General features: G+C 41.9%; 1 protein-coding gene across 2 annotated transcripts; it reads right to left on the bottom strand.

Moving 5' to 3' along the window:
• Positions 1-62: 62 nt before the first annotated feature.
• Positions 63-11,606, bottom strand: LOC308334282 (mitochondrial basic amino acids transporter-like). Of its 2 annotated transcripts, XM_080790943.1 has the most exons (5): positions 11,286-11,606; positions 7,514-7,557; positions 6,408-6,491; positions 4,562-4,775; positions 63-3,764 (listed from the first exon to the last, which is right to left on the bottom strand). In XM_080790943.1, exons 1-5 carry the CDS (start codon positions 11,311-11,313, stop codon positions 3,193-3,195), a joined length of 942 nt encoding a protein of 313 aa, XP_080647069.1. In that variant the 5' UTR covers positions 11,314-11,606; the 3' UTR covers positions 63-3,192. The 2 variants fall into 2 exon arrangements, with proteins under 2 accessions (XP_080647069.1, XP_080647070.1); XM_080790944.1 differs by lacking the exons at positions 7,514-7,557; positions 11,286-11,606 and having other exon boundaries at positions 6,404-6,453.

Raw genomic sequence — 11,606 nt, 5'->3', positions numbered from 1 at the left:
AAAGGACAACCAACCACTATAATCTAAAGTCAGTCATGTTTTATTTTCCAATTGTACAGATTATGATTAATCAATCCAGACAAACGGGTTAACTGTTTCAGCTTTTGAGGTATGTTACAAAAATATCAGTTTGTCTCAGTTTTTGCATTCTAATCTCAGTCGTGTAACCCGATAACTGCAATCGGAGACTTTTAAAACTGCTTAAACGTATAGACATTCAGGTGACCACATTGCTAATGTAGACCGAAAAATATTTTATATTATAAATATACCGGTATGTACATTTCCCAACACTTTAAAACAATCTAGCACACATCTTGATATTTACAATTCTGTACATATTGCATCTGTTAGCTGTATAATTGCAAAATACCAATCAACTATTACTTCTGTGAGATAGATACACTTGGATCCAACAGTCACAGGTCAAATCCAGTGTAACAATGACCTTACATAGAGAACAGTCCCTGTTAAAGAGGTGGAATGCCGGGTTAAGGTAACAGATATATCACAACATCCATCTACAGTGGTTAATACTTTAATTTTGTTAGCAGCACCGCCACCGTCTTGCTGTTATAACAACATAACTGCATTTACCTGTTGTCCCAGGCCGTGCTAGTCACTGATTAGACAACTAGACAAGGACACCAGGTGAATGTAATTTAATTTCTAGTACAATTTAACAAGCTACGAGGACTAGGAGTGTGCGATCGGGGTATTTTAACCACTTAACCCTATATCATTACGTCACATAGCAGACCTACAAGCTAACAATGCACCGCAACGGGACGTGTTGTGAGCCTGAGTGTATAGATATGCAATTTTTTGCCAAATGTAGGTATATCAGGACATTGCAGATGTTTTATAGCCGTTGTTTGTATTCTGCTGTTGTGTAATTTTCTCTGCCTCTTGTTCAGTTCGCATTTGTAAAAGAGACCTTTGTCTCAATGTGATTTTACTGGTACAGGTTAACCCATTCTGACCGGGCACCCATTTTGGTGTTTAGCATCATGTTATGCTTTACCTATTGAAAAATAGCAGATCTACAAGCTCATATCGCGCCACCGAGTGGCGCGATACGAGCTTGTAGGTCTGCTATTTTTGAAAAATTCGAAGAACGACTGACATTTTTAGAATCTGATCTCAGGTCAGAATGGGTTCATCAGACCAGTGTGTGACCAGTGTGGAAACCTTGTATGAATCTGATCTCAGGTCAGAATGGGTTAAACGTATGCCCACAATAGGGACACTAGGGTTCAAGTGATGAAGCATCAATGACTTTTCCAAACAAGAGGCTGCAAATTGCAATACAACAAGCACTTAAAGAAAACATTTGTTGATTGCACAGTGCATTGAGTGCAATCAACAAATGTTTTCTCAAAGTGCTTGTGGTTCTCAGAGCTACAGAGCGTTACATTCAACATGCTGCAGTATTAGTGCATCTCTGTGAATATCTTTGCACACAAATGAGTGTCCAAAGTATCCAGTGGGACACGCGAAATATGTCCACAAACTAGCCGTTGTTACCACTTTGTAGTCTTATTTATAAACCATTCACATCTTACTATTTAGGCAGATTGTACATCATCTCATTCACAATCTTTGAGACACACATACTGTATGTCATTGTGCAAAACAGTTGCCACATAGCTGCTTGCGAATCAGTTCAAATGATTTCTCTGCTTTCGCCTGTACATAATAGAGCATCAGTTTTTACCGACGGGATTGAATTACGAAGGTTGATTTTGTTTTAGACGAGACTAGATTGATTTGCAGGAATAATTTCAACATTCAGGCAAAGAAAGAAGACAGAAAACATACATACATATCTGATACTGACTTCACACGCATGCACAGAGCACACAACCCCCACATTCTAGCAAATAGGGACATTTAAATACTTTTAGATGACAAAAAACAATAAATAATAAATAAATCTCAGATTAAACACACTGTTTATAAGTTGTTCAAGTCATAACTTGCAAGTTGCAATAGCAAATAATATATCTCATATGAATTCAGTCCAATCAAGACACTACAGATATGTTCCATTCCAATGAATGTAACATAATTCTGGAGACTAGGTATTAAACCAGGCGTCTGTACTTGGCCCCTTCTCATAGTATTCCTCGTCACTCGCTACATCCAACTTTTCCCTCTGGCTTTGCTTTTCAGAAAATACAGTAACGTGCTTCAACTTCTTGTATAGAACATAATAAATATAAGGCAGGGATGAAACGCTTCTTTCAATATATAAAATAAAACTATATATATATATGTGTATATACACACAGATATTTGCAGTATAACTCTGCAAAGTTAAAGATACACATGAGAAAGAGACAGATTAACTTTCAATTTCAACATTGGCTCAGTAACAAATCTTGAGCAATGGCTCCCAAATACATTAGAGGCAAGATACATGATTCGGTATGGTGCTTCTACGGTTTCTCTTCTTTGAATCACCATAACAGTAACAGTAACTTTTATAACTGCAGAACTGCCTTTACAGTTCAAAGGAACCATTCACAATTATCATGGAGGTTTGAAACATCTGGCTGCTTGAGTATTATAATTGGGAACGACTGGTCTTGTATGTAAACTGAGCCAGATTGTATTAACCACTTAAGCTCTATACTTCCATCGTACAACAAATCAGGTCTAGGATTTTAGATATCGTATACTGTATTAGCAGTTAATCCCTTAATCACAAATTTAAAAGAAAAGTGATATCACAATATATTATTGTCACAATATTGATATCAAGGTACAGTATTTGGTAAAAAATAGTGATATTAGAGTTTGTCCATATCGCCCAGCCCTACTATGATAGCCGATCTACAAGCTCACAGTGCATCGCAGGCTGGCGTTGTGCGATGGTAGACGTGCTATTTTACTTATTTTAGAAAATTCATGATTTAGAAATATTCGCCTATACAGTAATGACACAGGGACGCCAGGTTGAAAGTGGTTAACAGGCTCGTGTGTCCCTGTCTTTCTGTTCTGTGTTAAAGTGCCTCAGTTGAAAATAGACAAACGCCATAACCTCCAATATGCCCGATTTGTGCTTGGTTGCACGATGTGTCGCTCACCAGAAATAGCTGATCTACAAGCTCGCTGCTCGCAAGCTTTGCAGATCTTCCAGTTGCGGTGCGCGACACCGACGCGCTACTGAAACATAAATCGGCCGATTTATACTTGGAGGCTGGAGGGCTGCACCTGCTGCTGTAGCTGCGCCTGGTGGCTACTGGGAGGAGGAGCCGGCTCGCAGTCTTTAGGCCCCAGCTCCTCGCCCCGGGCGTACATCAGGACCAGCGTGACCGTGGCGAAGGTGGCCGCGTTGACGGGGAACGCCCGGAGGAGCGTGGAGGTGAGGCCTCGCGTGAACACCATGTAGCCCTCCTTCTTCACGCTCTGGCGCACGCAGTCGGCGATGCCGCTGTAGCGGTAGACCCCGCCCACGCCGTCCGCCTGCAGGCGGGACTTGATCACGTCCACGGGGTAGGTGGAGAGCCACGAGGCGATGCCCGACATCCCGCCGGCGAACAGCAGCTTGGGGATCATGTAGGGGTCGTTGGGCTCGCAGCCCAGGTGGCGCGTCAGCACGTCGTACGCCAGGAAGTACACCCCGAAGCCCGGCGTCTCGCGGATCAGCGTGGTCACCATGCCGCGGTTGACCCCGCGGACTCCCTCGCGCTTGTAGATGCGCACCAGACAGTCCAGGGAGTTCTTGTACAGCTTCCTCGCCGACTTCTTATTCTCACCTATAGGCATGCGACGATATGAAAATGACATGTCACGATTATTGTGGCAAAAATAATTGCGATAAACCATACTATCACGATATTCTAAATATGCTTAGAACTTAAAATGGCACTTTTGTTTAACGACTTTAGGTTTAAGTGGTACTGAATTTTCAGCTCAACAAAAGCAAATTCATTCTAGTGTATGATGATTTCCAGACGATAAATTAAAATCCCAGCGATATGATTATTGTGTGGGGGGTTTTTTTCGCGATAAACCTGGGTTTTTCAACTGGTGGTCCGTGAAGGAATTGCATGTGGTGCCTGATCATGCATTTAAAAACATAGGAAAGTGAACTCTTCCCACTATGACCTGGTGACCTATGATGAGGCGTCAATGTTGTAATTTACTTGGAAGTTGGAGGTGAAGAAAAAGGAGTTTGAATCTCAAGAAGGGGAAGTGTATCCAGCCTGGTTCAGTCATCATTATTAGGAAATACATATTGCATGTTTGTGTGCTCGATGCTCTTACAATCAGTGTAAAAAAAATAGCTCATATCCCCACCCAACACAACAGTGGTTTCCAGGTTGATTCCAAGTCAGGGTGGTGGTCCCTAACCTGACTCCACCAGATTGCGGCAGTATTGAGTTCACACGTTCCCCCCTCCTCCCTGCATCTGGTCTCTCTCAAGTAGAAACGATGAACCCGAAGCAGCGGGACAAAAATCTGATATCTCCATATTCATTTTGAGTTGTAGTCTTGTTAGGTTGTGTTTACATCCCATAATAATCGATTATGGTCCCATGCCTACTCTCACCGGTTCCCTGCATCTGCATGCGGGTCTTGGCCAGCTCCATGGGGCAGCAGATGACGCACTGGATGGCACCCGCCGCGGCGCCAGCCGCAAACTGGTTGAAGGGCGTGTCCTGGTTCAGCATGCGCATGGTGTTGCCCTGCACGCCGAACACGATGGCGTTGATAAAGGTCAGGCCCATCATGGGGGATCCGATGCCTTTGTACAAACCGAACAACTGGAAGGAAAACGGCAACAACCACACTTAGTAACATCATTTAAAAATAAGGGAAACAAAACAAGCTCTTCAATGCCCTGGCTTGTAATTGTAAACAATCCAAACAAAGTCATGCTCCATTCAAGAGGACGACTGCAGTCACCCCTGATGCTGCTGTAGAGCTGCACTGAGCTGCATTCCAACTGAACCCCAAAACAAAAGCATCACATTCAGTCAGAAGACCGGCAGTGTGTGACCTTTCAGTTCACACTGACCTCATTCACTTTAAACAGAGACCAAAACAACTAGCTAGGGTGTTGCCTGTGGCTGCAACTATCGATTAACTTCTTAGCAATTATTCTATTGATTTCGTTTTTGATTAATACAGTAATCGAGAAGCATCTTTACCTAGGCTATGACATACTTTGTTGCAACATGTGGCACTGTGGCAGGCAACAAAATAGGCAGTCTGCAAGCTATTTATTTTAATCAAAATTGATTAGTTTGACTAACTGTTGCACCCCTACTTGCCTAGCTTGGCAAGTAAACAACTGACTGCAATGGCATGTTGTCTTTGCTAATTGCTCATGACTAAAGGGAACTTCTCCCAGAATTTATACAGAAATAATTTCTTGTTTCATATGAACCATCAAGAAATTAGTGTAGTGGCTAGACTAGATTAGTGTAGTGGCTAGACTTCTTCAGATAGTTTATGAGCAAACATACTGCCCCTGACAATGTCCTTAATAATTGTATAGTTAAAAATAATTGCGATTATGTAATATTTGAGGCAGGCCTACATATGACATATTGTATGTAGGCCTGCCTCAAATATTACATAATCGCAATTATTTTTAACTATACAATTATTAAGGATAGGGCCTGTTGCGGTCATAGTACATTTATTTTTAGGTCATTGTCAGTCATTTCATTGTACATTTCACAAACAGCCTTTGCATATTAAAGTTATTTGTCATATATGCCATGCACAACAATATCTTTGTAGTCTATATTGATATTTAATTCCCCACATCCCGACGTAATTGTATCAAGAAGAAAAGGAGTTATGCTGTGCATCAGCTATAGTTATAGGCAGTATACTCAGTAGATTGACCTCGAAACAATAGTAATTCTGTACTTTCTGTACTGCACCATGTTAATATAAAGGGCAGTAATAGCTTGAGCCCTAATTTACGTTTACATATTTAGGAGAAGGGACGGAGGGACTTCAGTGCTACATATTAGAAGATGAGAAATGTAGGCAGTAGTAATGCACAGGTCTGTTTTCCTCTTCTTTTTTTAACTTATTTTTTTAACCCACCCGACCCGTTATGAGAGGCCTACTGTACCCGACCCAAAATAATGTGTTCGTCCATGACCCGAATTCAACTCATTTATTATTTAAAGGTCGGGTTGAGCTGCACGCCAAAACATAGCAGCAATTGCATCTGAACTGAAGCTTTTCCAAAGCCGCCCGACCCGTGGGTTGTGGGTCGGCCTGTGTATCACTAGTATGCAGCATAGGGAAGGTTCTTGTGGGACACAACCCAGCAGTCAGCAGTGCTTCTCGTGAGGTTCCGCCTGGAACCTTCAAACTCAGGGGAAGGTAGTGGCATTTTCACATTCAGATCCACGTGTGAGATACATACATACCGACTCCTGCCGTACGATGGACTGGAAACAGTGGTAGGTCCCACGGTACAGAGGCTTGTCTACATTCTGGACCTGCAGCCTCACCTGGAAAACAGACACAGCGTCACAGGAATGTCTGGGGAGATCGCAGAGAACACACTTACATACGTGTAAGCTGATGTCGCGTTACAATGTTGTGTTATCACGTACTGATAAGGGCACTTCTTCTGCATATATTAAGCATAGTAATCATAGCCACATGATTAAAATCATAAGATCAACCTGGCCAGATTGTATGATGTACATACATTGTGGCATTGTACATTTGGTCTGCGAGGCTACAGCCAAATGCATAATCTATAGTACGACAGTTTCCTGTGTAAAAAAACTAGCTCAAAACACCTTGTGTTGCGATACGTGAATATTTGTTCAGTTATTTCCTGGACGCGATTACGTATGCTGACGGTGCCCCACACATTTACTAAATGATGCATGCATGATGCGTGTGTCTCATGCCACGAATGGACACAAGGATTATCTCACTCACACGCGACGTGCACGTGCACACACGCACACACACACGTCGACTGTACTATGTAGTATAAACATGAAGTAACATGTCTCAACAATCACACTTTTCAACAAACAAAAAAGGTACACGTAAGATCTTAATTGATTGGTTCCATCTCTTCAGGTGCGTGCTGCCTTTGTTGACAGCTCTCTGGTTGACAGTCAAGTAATGAATCGGAGCATCCATTCCAAACACGCTTCCCCATTTTCCCCCGAACATGCACTCAACGGATCTGCATGAGTCACGCGCACATGACCAATTTTAATTTTATGTGCTGCAATGTGTCATTCGACACACATCTCTGGAAGCATTAACTGACCATAATATAGGTACGTTCCCGCTGGACGTATTCATATACCGAGTTTACTGACTCCTTTCTTATTTTCATGTGTCCGAAAATCAGGGCACGTACAGTTCAACAACTGAACTGTCCATGACCCAAAACTGCAATATCTACCGAACTGTTAATTTTGTGAACTGTTAACACTCCGGCCCTAATACTGTTACTACAGATCATTTAGGGCGGGCAATACAATAATAAGACAACTTTGCCTACCTTCACTGTGTCAAATGGGTGACCAACTAAAACTCCAGCGCCACCTGGACACAGAGAAGAGAGATGTGTTTGTGAATGACAGGTCATTAAGACATAATACAACTAAAAAACTGACTTAACTTTCCTCTTCTACGCCGGATTTGAACCTGGTTCCTGCGCATTTATTGAGCTAATTTATCCCCTGCTTGCTAATAGGGAATTGGGGATTAATTGAATCTTGACCATCTGGTCCAAATTCGCCCCAGAGAAGAGAGACTAATTTGTATTAACACACTTTACAGATTTGACAAAATTACTTTCATTATTTTAATGAAAAAGGTTACAGTGCCGCTTATAAACCTTACTTATAAATATATTCTGTTTAATAAAGCCAGTCACACTGCTTTACCACTTAAAACTACTTTGTTGCACAATGAAATATATGTAAATCAGACCTGTTTAACTACTTAAAACCTAACCTTACGCTATACAATATATACATTAATTGACACCAAATCTCTTCCACCGAAAATAGCCGATCTACAAAGGCTGGCTAGATTGGCTATTTCCGCAGAATCTTTGATATGTTAACCCCAAATATGGACGCTGGGGTTCATATGGTTAAAGCAGGAAGTACAGTACAGTACAGTACAGTACAGTATGTAATCATGCAGCATGAGAAATGTGTTGTTGCCACAGGGAATAATACGCTGCCTCATCTGTCCAGCTCCTTGGGCATAAAGGCCCAGTAACCGTACCACCCTCAGCGTTACATAACCTCCTAGACTCATGACATGCCATTATACCCGTGTTCTGGTGCCAGGTTGGAACTCTTTGTGCTTGTGTCTTCGCTGTAATTCAATACGACATGCCTCTCTGACCTCGCTGAGAACCTCATGAAAACTTCACTCGGCAAGCATGCTGGAGCTCCGCTAACCGTCTATTACCCAGATCAGTTCAGTTTGATTGCTGTTGCACCCCTATTGATTTGGGGGGTAAGACACTGTTCACAATTACATCACTCTAGTAGTAACTAGTAAACCATAGCTTGCCAGCTAATCCCATCTAAGCACCTGCTTGGTCATATGACTCTGGGCCTATCAGGAGTCAGGACAGTCCTGGCTGTAAGCTTGGCACAGGGAACACATTGCAGACATGTCAGGCATGACAGGCAGTGAGGGAGAAGGCGGTGTGTCTTGACCTCATTCAAGTACTACTATATTTACAACCTTGAACACAGCAGGCCAAGGCGGAGGAGCATTGATGATACTGTATATTGAGGTTTCCTGAATGTCTTGAATGTCACGCCGCGTGCCGCACATGTCTTAAATGTCTTCTTGTCTTTGTACGTTGTAGAGAGGCTAGGCTGTACGCTACACTGAGACATTTGCACTGCACTGTAGCTATACGGTCAAAGCCTAACTGATTGAACTAAAGCATTGTTTTATCATGATGCCATTAATGACATGCTTGTTAGATCTGCCAATTTTGCTATTTATTTATTTTTTAGGGTTTTTTTCACTTATCATGAGATGGCCAAAATAGGGTTGCCAGCTTGAAAGTACTAGTAGTTAATTATATCCCTGCCATTGACTGGGACTATAACTCCCATTTCAGTCAGATAACTCCCTTCCGAGCACCTGACAAGAGAACCATTTAAGAACGGGGTCAGATAAATTATATACATAACAATCCTATTTAAAAGACCCCATACGGAAAGGAGATCACAATGGTGGTGCTGGAGTGGTGGTGACATATTGCGCCATCCGGAAGTCCATGTTGGCACACACACACACACACACACACACACACACACACACACAAAACCTTGGTGCCACTGACAGCAAGCGGGAGGAAAGGAACTACTGTGAATAAGGTTAACTTAAACAGACCCGTCAGATTGGTCGACTGCTTAACACGTCAGTTGTATGACGCGTCATATAATATATGACGCAGTATATTATACAGTATATTATACTGTAACAGTGTACGCCCACAAAGTGACACGCGTGCGTGTAAACCTCTCAAGTGTATGTGCCTGAACTAGCACACTTGCCAGCTATGCGTCATTGACTTTAAAGTGTTTGATTGGTCTGTTAATGGGTGTGCGCACTCTTGATAAGCCCAACTGGCCCATGTCTACTATCCCTGTGGCATGTGTGCATAAACACCTCGTCTATCTTCGGTTGGCATGCCGCAATATTTAATGTTACCGGGCAGAGTGTGTACCGTACGGCATCCACACATGCTTTACATTCTTCTGAAGACGTTAGAGGACGTCCAGGAGAAAGACGACTACCTGGAAATAATAACGCTGTGAATAAGTCAGCCCCATGCTAGTCAAGGCCCTGGGTACTCTATAGAACTTTGATATTTTCCACGAAAGCAAAGTATGTATACTGTAGTATGTGCATGCCCCAATATTATGTATACGGTAGCTACATATGGGCATGCAGGAGGCCATCATAACAACCAGATATCGTCGCTGTCAGGTCCAAAACAATGACTTATTACGTGACGTATCTTGCCTACAGTAAGTGGCTCCTCCTCAACAACTTAGGCTTGATATGTCATGTACAATGGTGGAAGCTAAAACATTTTAAAACTTTTGGAGCATAATCCAGTGTGCAGAGTTCTTGACCTCCACCTTGTCAGTAAATTACTACATGGACGGTCATTATAGGTCACCAGGTCATTCACTTAACGGTTTCTCAACTAGTGTATAATAAATAAACAATTCCTACATTACTAAGTGCAACAGGGACCACATGCAATAGCTTCACAGACCACCAGTGGTCCACGGACCACCTGTTGAAAACAACTGCTTTATTGTGTTTTATCCTTTTGTTTCCTGTTAGCTACTGACACAAACACTGCAACAGGAATAGGAAATAAACTTGGACTATAAAACATATGTTGTTAGTGTGAACATGTCTCTTATTCACAGCTTTTCACCTTCGCTACAAAATGAAATGGCCTGCAAGCCATGGCTGGGAAATACATTCATATTATTATACGGATAACGTGGTATGAGACTAGATATTCAGTGTGTGCGGCCACTCTTTTGTCTTTTCAAGACATATCTTTTTAGATGAGACTAGATATTGCCTGGGAATTTTGGATATAATATCGTGATATGGAAAAAGTGTCTTTTCCAGGTTTTTAAGGCTGTAGGATACAAAAACAATGTGACATCCTTTCCTAAACTTCTAGATTCTAGCTGCTGTTTCATTTAATTATGGAAATATTTTCGTGGAAGCAACAATTTGTCATCCACACCACACAATAGCACCTGCAAGTCAAATACAGACAAACGGCGATTATGGAATGTAGGTAATGTGCTCAGTGTGCTGTCCTGCGTGGAATTTAGAAAATGCACTTGTAATCATGAAATGGAGTTGCATCACATGTGTGGTGCTGTCTAGCTCTATATGCAACCACATTTCAACTTAAAATCCATAGGAAATTCATCCATGGATGGAACCAAATGGACCCATCCCTTACACCTAGTTCATTTGGAATTTTATTGCGTAAATGCCCTGAATGTAGGGATACCAATATACCAAAACAATTGCAACATCCTCCGTGTTTTAAACTCTTTGTCATTTAAGTGTTCCTTACCAAAATACCAACAATTAAAAAATGTAATCAGACTATTGGGTTTGTTTCCATTATATTATATTTTGTATTATTAATATACAAACTATCTAGCCTAATCAATAGAATAATCGGTACGAATAAACCTGTCATTATTATTTATTAGTGCCAAATCACAAGTCAAGCTGTCACTCACCTCCAATGCAGCCAGCAAGGAAGTCCATCACGGCGCTTCAAACAGACTGAGGCAAGCGCAGCTGCCTGCTATTATGAACTCAACTTACACTTTATGAATGAATGGTATGTATTTCACAGGTGGAACGTTATTACAATTAGCTAATAGCTTGCTAGCAAGCTGAACGACACCGTTATACGCGTCAACGTGCGTTTGTCTACCGATGGGCCCGCTTTAATTGTACTACACCCGGCGCGAAGTATCGTCAAACTGGTGGCGTGTGTTCAGTTATGAGTAGGTGTGTGTGTTATTGTCTGCTGCAGCACAGCGTCTCCTCCACGA

The sequence above is a fragment of the Protomyctophum bolini genome, assembly GCF_963924005.1.
Source record: "Protomyctophum bolini genome assembly, chromosome: 19".
NCBI lineage: Eukaryota > Metazoa > Chordata > Actinopteri > Myctophiformes > Myctophidae > Protomyctophum > Protomyctophum bolini.
Note: the sequence above shows the minus strand (reverse complement) of the source record. Positions and strands in the feature narration are given on the sequence as shown.

Excerpts from the sequence above, each read along its gene's own strand:
- LOC308334282 (XM_080790943.1), bottom strand. The coding sequence starts at position 11,313 with ATGGACTTCCTTGCTGGCTGCATTGGAG. Across the intron at positions 7,558-11,285 it reads CCTTGCTGGCTGCATTGGAG|GTGGCGCTGGAGTTTTAGTT; the intron begins GTGAGTGACAGC and ends CTCTGTGTCCAG. Across the intron at positions 6,492-7,513 it reads ACCCATTTGACACAGTGAAG|GTGAGGCTGCAGGTCCAGAA; the intron begins GTAGGCAAAGTT and ends TCTGTTTTCCAG.